The sequence below is a fragment of the Staurois parvus genome, unplaced genomic scaffold (genome assembly GCF_062004578.1).
Source record: "Staurois parvus isolate SC_StPar_1 unplaced genomic scaffold, SC_StPar_1.0 ptg000176l, whole genome shotgun sequence".
NCBI classification, from domain to species: domain Eukaryota; kingdom Metazoa; phylum Chordata; class Amphibia; order Anura; family Ranidae; genus Staurois; species Staurois parvus.
Window position 1 is genome coordinate 2,434,189 of NW_028317972.1, and position 13,362 is coordinate 2,447,550.

Below are 13,362 nucleotides of genomic sequence, written 5' to 3' on the forward strand. Positions count from 1 at the left end.
TCTTCTGAAGCCTCTCCAAAACCCATTTTACAATGTGGTACTGGAATCTGGATGCCATATTGTACCGATGGCCTTAGAAGTTTATACAGAGGTAATAATACAGTGAAGGAAATAAGTATTTGTTTCCTCACTGTTCTCATGATCATTGACACTCCACGAGGTGAGATCTTGCATGGTGCACCAGACCTAGGGAGACTGACAGTTGTTTTGTGTTTCTTCCATTTGTGAATGATTGCACCAACTGTTGTCACCTTCTCCCCAAGCTGCTTGGCAATAGTTCTGTAGCCCAGTCCAGCCTTGTGTAGGTCTACAATCTTGTCCGACATCCTTGGACAGCTCTTTGGTCTTTGCCTTGGTGGAGAGTTTGGATTCTGATTGTTTGATTGCTCCTGTGAACAGGTATTTTTTATACAGGTAACAAAATGAGATCAGCAGCACTCCCTTTAAGAGACTGCTTCTAATCTCAGCTTGTTACCTGTATGAAAAACACCTGGTAGTCAGAAATCCTGCTGAATGATAGGGGATCAAATACTTATTTCCCTCATGAACATGCAAATCGGTGCATAATTTGTTAGACATGCATTTCTTTTGAATTTTTTTGTTGCTATTCTGTCTCTCAGTGTTACAATACACCTACCATCCGATTTTTAGACTGATCATTTCTTTGTGAGTGGGCAAACATTCAAAATCAGCTGGGGATCAAATACTTATTTCCTTCACTGTAGATATTACTGTCAAGTAGTTTTAACTCATTTTTATGCATCCCAAAATTTCCTTTGCTTTTTATGCTGCCATTTGGCATTGAGTGGTGCTGCTTAGGTCAATGCTAACCATGTGGTGATGGAGGTGAAGTTTCTATATCTACCTTTTTCATCTTCTGCGCCATCTACTGATGCGGATCCATTGGGCCTCTCTGGTGCATTATTACTGACAGGGGGTGCAGCTCTATATTGAGGTCTCTGGTGATCTGGGGCAACAGAGGTCTGGGGTGTTCCCATTGACATGTGGACTGCATCCAGTCGGACGGTCTGTGTGTCCTGCAGGCACGACCTTTCAGAGCAGCCACGTAGTGTGATGGGTTTTGGCGTGTGTCCGCAGAACGCAGGGCTGACATGCTGGTGAGTTTTTGAGTTGATGCAGAATTCTTCCCGCTGTTGAATCCCATTACCACAGGTGATTGAACACTAAAGAGAAAGACATTTCAGTATTGTACATTTTACTTCTGCCTGGCGAGCTGACATGACAGTTTCTACTATTTAAGATGGGAAAGAGGGAAATCTTACAATAAAAATATTTAGGCAAAAGACACACCCTTGATGCATAGAGACTGGAAAGAATTTGGACAGGTGTCCATTTAAAACCGAAATTAGGATACAAATAAATAGCCTGCTGCAAATTTCACCTTTAATGAAGATTTCTTCTGCAATACTTTTTTTTGTCACTAGATGTCCTCAGTCTGATGGCAAGCATCATTCAACCCAATTACTTCAACCCCAGGTTCTCCAGGACTCACCCCAGTCTATATATAAGGGCTCTTTCACACCGGCACCAGGGGGAGGTAAAAACAGGTGGCTGAGCCACCCTCCTTACAAAATTCTAACATTACAGCCTGTCATGGCTGTACACATAGCATGGGCACAATGCTTTGCCGCAGCAATTTTAACTGCAGGCAGCACTACCTGTCAAACTCGCCCATTGAATTAAATAGTACTGCGCTGCAACCATGAACCATTTGCTTGACTTGCAGTTGCAGTGTGGTCCTTTTCAGCAATTAAAAAAAAAAGTAAACCCCCCCTTCCCCCCCCAAAAAAAAACAGGTGTCAGGAGGCAACACTAGCATCTCCTGATCACCTGGCAGCCCCTGCTATACCACCCTCTAAAAAGCAATCCACCATGGATCACTTTTCAGAAGGCAGTAAGCTTACCACTTGTCTGAAAAAGCCCTAAACTGACAGTGAAGGGAGAGGCAGTACAGTGAGTGATGAGGTCTTCTGTCACTCTGCTTTATTTTGCTATAAGCATGCTTTATGTCAGAACATGAATGGTTTCTTTTTCTTCTTCTCTTTACACAACAGCTCTGCTGTACAGGGACTGCAAGAGGGTGATACCAGGCCAAGGTCAGGTACTTATTCGGCTTGCTTTTAAAAATGCATTGATCCATTAATGATGCATTAGTTTGTTTCTTTTATATTTGCCCAGAGTTCAGCTTAAATGACCACCCAAGCCTTGCTTGCATTTGTAGTATTTCTGAGTGCAAAGTCAGAGACAGCCAGGCAACTGGCATTTTCAGAAGAAAGGGACAGCTTCATATTTCCCACATGACAAGTTTTCTATAAAAAAAAAAATGTCAACATAGTTTTGCAGTTGGAAGTACAATTTAGGTCAGTTGGCTTGAAAAAATAAATTTGAAACATTTCATTGAATTGATTAAAGAGACTAAATACGTGGCTTGTGCACTTTACCTGTGTCCAGGGCCCCAGGTCCCATATGTAGAAGCAGTGGGTGATAAAGCAGGGAACAGCAGACAAGGGCCTTTCATGAGATGGACACAATTCGGACTCCACCTCTGTATCTGAGCCGGTCACTGTCTGCACACATACCACCTTCTGCCTGGATATGCCATAGCCACAAGGTGCAGAGCAAGCACTACTCTCCACCACTTGCCACCTAGAGGCCAAAAAGAAGAAGGCAGCTTATTAGAAATATTTCTTTCAACCTGAACATTAATACCAGCAATGCTAAGAAGATATGAAACTAAATGCTACATGACACTGCTTTTCTCATTTAAACTCTTCTCAGGACACCAAAAGAAATCCTTGAACATGCAGCAGTGGTGTACTATTTACATTTAAAGTGACATTAAACCCAAAACCAGAAATATAATATGTTGCAGCTTACAAATCCTTAAATGGGGGCTGCTTTCTTTTTTGGGGGGTTCTTTTTTGGCATTTTCCCTCTGTTTTCACTTGATAATCTGGTCAGTAACACACCTCCAGTATTAGAGTGCTCCCACTCTGGATGAAGAAGCAAAAGAGACACCTTTGGACTGCAGCATTGTCAGTCTGGGGGAGGGGAGTTAGATTTACTAGCAGATGTAGATATACAAATTGAAGCCATGTTCCAGCTAACACTTTTTAAGCAGTTATAGTAATTGTTTAGTTCCTTTTATGATAAAGATTTTACATAATTAAAACAGCTGATCATTGTAAGCACCCTTGTCAGTGTTAAATGGGTTTTTTCAACCCTCTAACTGCTACATCTGCAGGACAGCTTGTTCTGTTGAAGAACAACAGATTTCACCAGGTGAAAACAAAAGAAAGTTTAAAAAAATAAAACTAGTGCAGTCATCATATATAAGAATTGGTAAGCTGCAATCTAATAAAAGTTTGCTTTTGGTTTTAAAGTGTTACTAAACCCACAACAATAAAATCAGTCTGTATATGCAGTAAAGCATGCTTGTTATATTCACTGTGGAACCTAAAGGGTTAATAATCTGCACTGTGTAAAAAGGATGTTTGATCCTGACTTCTTTGATCCCCCTCTTATCTCCTGATAAGACATATCATGTGGAGTCACTCTGCATGTGCTCAGTTTGGTGTGTATTGCTAGAGAGGTGCAAATGTATTCAACACAGGGCCAATCAACACTGTCCAGACAGAGGTCAGGGGTTCTGAATCCTCCTAGAGCCAAATGAAAACTCCACCTACAAGCTTTAACCAGTGCTGAGCTGGACACTGATAGAAGTCAAAAGATTGCTATATACTGCTGATGAGAAAAGGTATTTATCAGTTCATAATTAACCAATTCAATACCGTGCAATTTTACACCTTCCTTCCCAGGCCATTTTTCAGGTTTCAGCGCTCTCACACTTTGAATGACAATTGCGCGGTCATACAACATTGTACCCAAACTAAAATTTTATCATTTTCTTCACACAACTAGAGCTTTCTTTTGGTGGTATTTAATCACTGCTGGGGTTTTTATTTTTTGCTAAATTAACAAAAAAAGACTAAAACTTTTGAAAAAAAAACACGTTCTTTGTTTCTGTTATAAAAGTTTATAAATAAATAATTGTTCTTCATAAATTTAGGCCGAGATGTATTCTGCTACATGTCTTTGGTGAAAATAACCCAAATTAGGATGTATTATTTAGTTTGTAGGAAAGTTATAGAGTTCACAAACTATGGTATAGATCTGAATATTGATCAATCCTGAAGTACTGACGGCCAATCTAATTTCTTGAGGTCCAAGAATGTCAGAACAGTACAGATATCCCCCAAATGACCCCGTTTTGCAGAGTAAACAGTCCGACGTACTTTATAAGAGGAATGGCGAGTTTTTTGAAGTTGTATTTTTTTTGTCATAATTTTTCGGAAAATAAAAAATTTTTAAAAATTATTTTCACTATTTTTTTTTTTACATACTGTCACCAGTGCAGTACAGCGTCATCATATAACTGGCATGGCGGTGAACAGGGACACTGACTGGTGACAGTATGAAAAAAAATATATATATATATTTTTTTATTTTTTTTTTATTTTTAATTTTTTATTACATTTTTTTTTATTTTTTTTTAAGATTTTTTTTTTCATATTGTACTATGACCAAAGTAGTACAATGTTACCATAGTAACATTGTACTACTTTGGGGAAGTGATCAGTATTTTTTTTTTTTTTTTTTTTTTACACAATTTGCTTATAGCAAAGAATTACTTTGCTATAAGCAAGCATTTACCTGAATGAAATCGATTCATTCAGGTTTTTTTTTTTTTGTGCTTAGCTGTGATTTGGTCACAGCTAATCACATGACATGTGCATGTGATTAGCTGTGACCATTCACAGCTAGGCAGTAGTATACAATGGATGGCTTGAATGAAGCCATCCATTGTATACAACTGTCATGTGACCTGCTGTGATTGGTCACAGCAGGTCACATGGTACCAGCAACGGGGGCCGGTACTCAGATCTGTCATCGGCCGTGTCCGAGGTACACAGCGGGTGACAGATCACGCCGCTGCGAGGCTCTGCATTACCGCAAACTGCGCATGTGCGGGTGCACGCCAAATGGCGTGCACCCGGAATGCCGCAGCACTTCTGAAGCCGCCAAACGGCCATTGGCCGGGCGGCTAATGGTTAAGTGTTCTTGCATGGCAAGACCACTTCCTGTTATCTCACATATATATTCTTATTATTATAGCCAAATTTACCACCCTAACTCCTCCCACAGTTTTTACACTACATAGACAAGTAATATACCAAAAAGTGCAGATTGTTCCAGATTGGTGTGCTATTACTTTGTGGAACGTTTCGCCGAATGGTTCACGAAATATCGGCGTTTTTGTGGTGAAAATAGTCCCATAGGAATGAATGCCGGAATGTTCAAAACTTGAGTGCGAGCTGACAAAAGCTAGAGTGTGAGCTGAAAAATCAGGACATGATATCTAAACTGCCATCACTCTGTCATTTTCAAGCCCACCTACACAAATCTTATATCAAAACGTTCAGCTATCCCTGCTGCCGCTAAAAATGTCCACGCCTAAGCCATAGTCCTGATAGTTTTCACAATATGACCATTTGTTTGCAACTCACGCCGCCCATTGACATTCATTGAAACTCCACTCTAGCCACCTCAAATTTGAAGGGCAATTTCTAAACTGCGACTGTGCCTTCATTTTTAATATTTCAGAGACATACTATGCATCAAAATGTAGGTCTGGGTCTTGTAATTCTCACAATATAAAGCTCTTTAGTGTAGGATTTATAATTTTTAAACCACAACCGCTTGAAGATGGAAACCGCCAGTGAAGTGAGCAAGTTGGAGCAGTTTGTTTTTAACCGCTCTTCTCTGCCCTTGCTGTAGAGTGAGTTGCCATAGGAACCCAGGTGTGTGAGCAGGCAGCAGAGTGACAAGCCACTCCAACCAGTTACTCCACCCACTCCAGTTGTAGACTACTGGTGGAGGCAAGAACACTTCACACAATTTCCCCAGAAATTGTAGCTTTTCTAGTTACTAAAATAATTGCATTTCCATGTTTTGTGTACTGTGGGAGACCAGATATAGTGAATGCAGGGTCATGGGTTTAGTAACACTTTAACAATATATATATAATCCATAATGTCAAAAACCATATGTAGATTTAATAAAGCAATGATAGAACAACCATACAGAAGCATCTCTATATTACTTTGAGTAGTTATATGATTATGTATTATTTATAATTAGTAATTCCAGGTATGATAGAGAGGGGCAAGGTAGAAAAGGAAGTGGGGGGCTCAGAAAGAGTGCTGCACAAAACTTCACCATTCATGTTGATCATGCCACAAAGAATGTCTGTAGTAATTTTTTGTTCCCCGGAAATCAATCTCCTATCTGGAAGTGTAACTAGACAAAGTGACTTGTTCTCTTGGAGACTAATCATATAGCTCTGACATATTCCACAGTCCTGTACAGAGAACACTGTCATCAGCCTCTGCACCAAAGGAGCTTACACTTTAATGTCCATCCCCATTACACACTAGTATTATATAAATAGTATATATAAATAGTTCTGACATATTATTCAGTACTATACAAGGACCACTGAGTCAGCCACATCAGTCCCTGCACCAGAGTGAACACTCTAATATCCTTGGCATAGACACAGATGGTCATTTTTACACATTTATAAAGCTTTGGAATATTCTGCAGTGCTGTAAAGAGATCGTCTAGATCAGTGGTGGGCAACACGATTGAAATTTATTTTGAGAGCCACATTTTTAAAACTGAAAATACATAGGATGGTACACTGTTTTTAGTTTCAATAAGTTTTTATAGTAATTCATCCCCCCTATAGTAATTCATCCCCCATAGTAATTCATCCCCCATATAGTAATTCATCCCCCATATAGTAATTAATCCCCCATATAGTAATTCATCCCCCATATAGTAATTCATCCCCCATATAGTAATTCATCCCCCATAGTAATTCATCCCCCATATAGTAATTCATCCCCCATATAGTAATTAATCCCCCATATAGTAATTCATCCCCCATAGTAATTCATCCCCCATAGTAATTCATCCCCCATATAGTAATTCATCCCCCATATAGTAATTCATCCCCCATAGTAATTCATCCCCCATAGTAATTCATCCCCCATATAGTAATTCATCCCCCATATAGTAATTCATCCCCCATAGTAATTCATCCCCCATATAGTAATTCATCTCCCATAGTAATTCATCCCCCCTATAGTAATTCATCCCCCATAGTAATTCATCCCCCATATAGTAATTCATCCCCCATAGTAATTCATCCCCCATAGTAATTCATCCCCCCTTTAGTAATTCATCCCCCATATAGTAATTCATCCCCCCTATAGTAATTCATCCCCCATATAGTAATTCATCCCCCATATTAAATTCATCCCTCATATAGTAATTCATCCCCCATATAGTAATTCATCCCCCCTATAGTAATTCATCCCCCATATAGTAATTCATCCCCCATATTAATTAATCCCTCATATAGTAATTCATCCCCCATATAGTAATTCATCCCCCATATAGTAATTCATCCCCCCTTTAGTAATTCATCCCCCCTTTAGTAATTCACCCCCCATAGTAATTCATCCCCCATAGTAATTCATCCCCCCTATAGTAATTCATCCCCCATATTAATTCATCCCTCATATAGTAGTAGTAAGTAAGTAGCAAGTAGTAAGCCAAGTCCCCCCTGTGTCAATTCACTTACCTTTGCTCCGCGCGTTCTTCTCGCCGTGTTCCCGTGCCGTTCTGGTCTTCAGGGCGGACTGTGAGAGGAGCCTAGCTCCTCTCACGTTCGTCACGCTGCCCCGCCTACACACATCCTGACAGCCAATCACTGGCTATCAGGATGTGAGTGGCAGCGAGACTGGCCAATCATTGCATTTGAGTGCGCTGCCCTGGCTGTTTTTTTTTTGGATCACGCTCCGCGGGCCTGATTAAAAGGTCCGCCGGGCCGTAGTTTGCCCATTGCTGGGCTAGCTGCAGAGTCCTGACTTTTGGGGCGGCCGCCCGAGAGGAGGAAGGGGAGCGGGCGCCCGGCACACAGAAGAGCCGCATTAAAGTGTGTAAAGAGCCGCATGTGGCTCGCGAGCCGCGGCTTGCCGACCACTGGTCTAAATGATCTTCTAAATGAAGAGTTCATTTACTGGCAATTTAATCAGCATATTTTGTGTATATCAGTTTTGCTGTAGTAGGTTGTATGCATCATACAGATGCACAACTTCATAGGCAGGTTAAGGGCACACCCCAGGCATGTTATTTAAAGGAAAAGGAAATCTACATTGTTACTGTTGCCTTTTCCGCATTATTAAAATCATTATTAAGACCATTGTTTGACAATGCTCTGCACATTAACCTAGAAAATGGCCATTACTGGTTTTTAATATTTGGCTCTGGCTGACTTCAATGGGGTTTGGATTTGGCAACTGTACTTAAAGTATTTGTATGATTTTTTATATTAAAATAAAAACATATTTTACTTCACTGTTCTGTGCAGTGCTAAAGCACAGGGTGGTCCTCCACTTCTGGTGTACCCCACCAATGCACCAATCATTACAAGCCATGTGTTGAGGGGGCACACGTGTGGGCATGCTCTCAAGCTGGGCTGCGTGCATCCACAGACACACACAGAGTGGCTTAGCCAGAGGCATAGCTGGGGGAGGGCAGGGGGGTACATATGTACCTGGGCGCCAAGGTACAGGGGTGCCAAAATGAGGCTTACAGTCCCACGACGATCCAGTCTAGGAGGCGCTGCTGGAGGAGGGGTAGAGCGGTCCGCAGGTCCGGTGTCTACTTTTCCCTGGATGCGATGTGTGGGCGGGATGACATGCCATCCCTGTCATCTGGCCACACCCTCGGGATCACTGGACAGCCTATGGCAGCTTGTACCTCCCTCTGCAAGCTTTGCCTCCTCACCGGTGATTGGGCACCAGAACTGTAGCTCAGGAAAGGCACATAGGGGGCCAACCACCTGCAAGGAGGTGGAGCTTGGAGAGGAGGAGCCGAGCGGAAGCGCAAAGATCGAGTGAGGGAGTGGCCGGAGCAAGTGAAGAAGACAGCTGACTGGTAAGTGTGCTGTAAGATGGTGCTGCTGCAACCAGGTATTCTGGCTGTGGATGGGAGAGGGAAGGAGCCTAGGCTGGAGCAGGGGTCGGTAAGGTAAGTGTCATTGGTAGGAATAGTGCCCCATCATTGGTGTCACTGATGTGATTAAAACGTGGAGGGGGGCTGGGGCTCTAATTTTATAGTTCATCCCTGGGCGCAAAATATCCTAGCTACGCCTCTGCTCTCCTCACAGGAATTGACTGACAGCAGCAGGAGCCATTGGCTCAGCAGCTCGGAGACTACTGTTAATGCAGCAAGAGAGGATGGGACATCACTGGACCAAGAGAGGACTCAGGTAAGTATTTATGGGGGGGGGGGCTGAGGGGAACTGATATGGAAGTGTTCTGTACCTTTATTATTATTATACAGTATTTATAAAGCGCCAACAGTTCGCTCAGCGCTGTACATTACAATGGGAGACAATACAATGCGATACACAAGGGGTTCGAGGGCCCTGCTCTTTGGAGCTTACAATCTAGGAGGGAGGGGATAGTGGTACAGGAGGAAAAGCTATGGGGGATGGAGTGGTAGGATGAGTGGAGGAGACTGGCAATTAGCAGGGGGCGGGGTAGGCTTCTCTGAAGAGGTGGGTTTTCAGGGTGCGCCTAGAGGAGAGGACAGTAGGTGAAAGTCTCATGGATTGGGGTAGGGAGTTCAAGAGGATGGGTGATGCCCTGGAGAAGTCCTGGAGGCGGTCATGGGAGGAGGAGACCAGGGAACTAGAGAGGAGGTCTTGTGAGGAGCGGAGAGTGCGTTTTGGGTGGTATTTGGATATTAGGTCGGTGATGTAGTTTGGGGCAGTATGATGGACAGCTTTGTCCATCATACTTCATTTTGTAGCATATAGCATTTTGAATTTGATCCGTTGGGCAATTGAAAGCCAGTGGAGGGATTGGCAGAGGGCGGTGGCGGAAACGGAGCGGTTGGTAAGGTGGATGAGTCTGGCTGCTGTATTCAGCATCGAGTGAAGCGGGGATAGTTTGTGGTGAGGGAGGCCAGTGAGGAGGGAGTTGCAGTAATTGAGTCGTGATATGATGAGGGAGTGGATGAGCTGCTTAGTGGTTTCTGGGGTTAGGAATGGGCGTATTTTGGCGATGTTGCGGAGGTGGAGTCTGCATGAGTTTGTTAGCAATTGGACTTGGGGTTGGAAGGATAGATTGGAGTCAAGAATGACACCAAGTACTCTGGCTTGCGGGGTGGGCCTGATGGTGGCATTGTTGGACGTGATGGAGAAGTCAGTAGGGGGGGTGCGCGGGCTGGGGGGAAAACTAGGAGCTCGGTTTTGGAGAGGTTCAGTTTAAGGAAGTGGAGCGACAACCAATCTGATATGTCGTTCAGTAGGCTTGTGATTCGGGCGGAGACTGAAGGGGTGAGGTGAGGGGTCGAGAGATAGATTTGCGTGTCGTCGGCATAGAGGTGGTAGTTGAAGCCGTCAGAGTGTATCAGTTGGCCAAGGGAGGAGGTGTAGATGGAGAAGAGAAGGGGCCCGAGGACAGAGCCTTGAGGGACCCCAACAGAGAGGGGGAGGTGGTAGCATTATAGGTAAGGAGCGTTGTGATAGGTAGGACAAGAGCCAGGAGAGAGCAGAGTCTCTGAGGCCAAGGGAGTGTAGTTTTTTGAGGAGGAGGGGGTGGTTGACTGTGTCGAAAGCCGTGGAGAGGTCGAGGAGTAGGAGCACTGAATAGTGGCCTGTAGCTTTGGCGGTTAGCAGGTCGTTGGAGAGTTTGAGTAAGGCAGTTTTGGTGGAGTGTAGGGGACGGAAGCCGGACTGTAGGGGGTCGAGGAGATTGTTGTCATTGAGGTGGGAGCTTAGGCGTTTGTAGACTAAGCTCTCAAGGAGTTTGGATGTGAATGGCAGCAGGGAGATGAGTCTAAGGTTGTTCGGATCAGTGGGGTACAGTGAGGGCTTTTTAAGTATGGGAGTGATGTGCGCGTGCTTCAGAGGGGAGGGAAATGCACCAGAAAAGAGGGAGAGATTAAAGATGTGGGTGAGGGAACGTATGATGGAGGAGGAGGGAGGTCGTAGGAGTTGTGAGGGGACAGGGTCGAGGGGGCAGGTGGTGAGGCGGGCTTCAGAGAAGACCTTGGTGACCTCCTCAGTGGTATTAAGGTCGAAGGAGTGGAGTGTTGAGGGGGCTTCAGTCTGAGGGATGTTAGGTGGGGTGGAGGTCTGAACAGTGGTGAGGCAGAGGGGTGATGAGGGGGTTGCTGTGTGAGAGGAGATAGGTGGGGAGGAAGTTTGAGCAGCGGCGATGTCCCTGCGAATTGTGTCAATATTGTTTTTGAAGTGATTGGCAATCTCGAAGGCGGTGAGTGAGGTGCTAGGTGGAGGTGGGGGTGGAGAGAGTAGAGAGTTGAAGGTAGAGAAGAGCCGGCGAGGATTGGAGGAGAGGGTATTAATGAGGGTCAGGAAGTAGGCTTGTTTGGCAGTGTGGAGGGAGGAGGTGTAGGTGAGGAAGGCAGATTTATAGCGGGTGAATGCTAGTTGGGATCTGGTTTTACGCCATAGTCGCTCCAGCGCACGACTGCATCATTTGAGAGTTTTGGTATGATCAGTCTGCCAGGGCTGGAGCGGTCGGGGTCTGATGTGTGGTTAAAGGCGCTAGTGAGTCAAGGGCAGTTGACAGCGAGTTGTTATAGGCAGTCGTGGCCAGGTCGGGGCAGGACAGGGGAAGGATGCTCTCGTAAAGAGACAGAGAGTGCATTAAAGGTAAAAAAAAAATTCTTTTGCTCTTAGAACCACTTTAAATAAAGTTTGATTAACCCGTTTTGAACCAAACCCAGGTATGTTTGGCTCCTCTCTACTAACCATGTATAATAAAATGTTAATAAGGATACAAATATTGGACACGTTTACCTTGGTGGGCAGGGCTGTAGATTGCAAGGTTCCTGTTCTTGAGGATGAGGCAGGTACTGGCATTCTATATCTGCCACAATTTGTTCCTCAGTACTGACTTGCTGAGTATCCCGAGTACAATAGAGAATACGTTGTAAAATTCCTCCTCCACAGGTCACACTACAAGACCCAGTCTTGTAGCGCCACCTAAAAAGCAAAGCAATGAGTTCACTGTCTGCTCAAAGCACTCTATAGGTATCTGATAGTTCTATTTAGGAAATAAAGTTCTTTGGTGTTAAATATTTGTTATTAACATGTTGTGAATCTTACCGGACTGGGCAGGGCTCAGTGGCGCATGATTTCAAGAAGCCTGGATGAGGTAAGTGGCTGCACTTGGAAGGTGCTAGTCGGTGTGAGAGATCATTTTCTTTTTGGACACATGTGACAGAAAGTGGGATTATTCCTCCACCGCAGGTTAATGGACACGGTGACAACTCCTGAACCTCCCAGCTGTGCAGACAAGTACACAATAGATTTAACATTGTAATAGCTCCTGATCACATATGTGCAGTTATCTGACAAATAATTAGAATCAATTATAATACTCTGGGGTTGGTTTACTAAAGGCAAATAGACTGTGCACTTTGAAAGGAAATTTGCTCCAGAGCTTAGTAAATGAGGGGAAGCTCTGCTGACTTCCATCATCCAATCATGTGCAAGCAAAAATGCTATTTTTTATTTTCCTTGCATGTGATTGAGCAGAGGCGTAGCTAGAACATTCAGGGCCCTGATGCAAGAGACCATGAAGGGCCCCCCAGATACATTGGTCCCGGGGCCCTTCCCACTGATCCCGTTACCCTTTACGCCTGCTGTCTTGCCCCCCAAACCCTCCATGGTGGAACACCAGTGCCGGGTCACAAGTATGACCTTTGCAACCTGGTTCTTCCACCACTGTCTCGCCTCCAATGATCGCACATACACACAGGGCTCACCTCCACCGATCGCACGCACGGGGCTCGCCTCCACCGATCGCACGCACGGGGCTCGCCTCCACCGATCGCACGCACGGGGCTCGCCTCCACCGATCGCACGCACGGGGCTCGCCTCCACCGGGCGCACGCACGGGGCTCGCCTCCACCGGGCGCACGCACGGGGCTCGCCTCCACCGGGCGCACGCACGGGGCTCGCCTCCACCGGTCGCACGCAGGGGACTCGCCTCCACCGGTCGCACACAAGGGGCTCGCCTCCACCGGGCGCACGCACGGGACTCGCCTCCACTGGTCGCACGCAAGGGGCTCGCCTCCACCGGGCGCACGCACGGGGCTCGGCTCCGCCGGTGGCACACACGGGACTCACCTCCACCGGTGGCACACACGGGACTCACCTCCACCGGTGGC

At 45.0% G+C, this 13,362-nt stretch overlaps 1 protein-coding gene across 1 annotated transcript in view; it reads right to left on the reverse strand.

Moving 5' to 3' along the window:
* The window catches only part of ADAMTS13 (ADAM metallopeptidase with thrombospondin type 1 motif 13), a 106,965-nt gene that overhangs the window by 8,878 nt on the left and 84,725 nt on the right, over positions 1-13,362 (reverse strand). Inside the window, exons 26-29 of the mRNA XM_089677077.1 lie at positions 12,296-12,475; positions 11,987-12,172; positions 2,463-2,667; positions 866-1,184 (exon numbers count right to left, since the gene is read on the reverse strand). Of these exons, the coding sequence (XP_089533203.1) occupies positions 866-1,184; positions 2,463-2,667; positions 11,987-12,172; positions 12,296-12,475 (890 nt within the window). The remainder of the gene's footprint in view (positions 1-865; positions 1,185-2,462; positions 2,668-11,986; positions 12,173-12,295; positions 12,476-13,362) is intronic.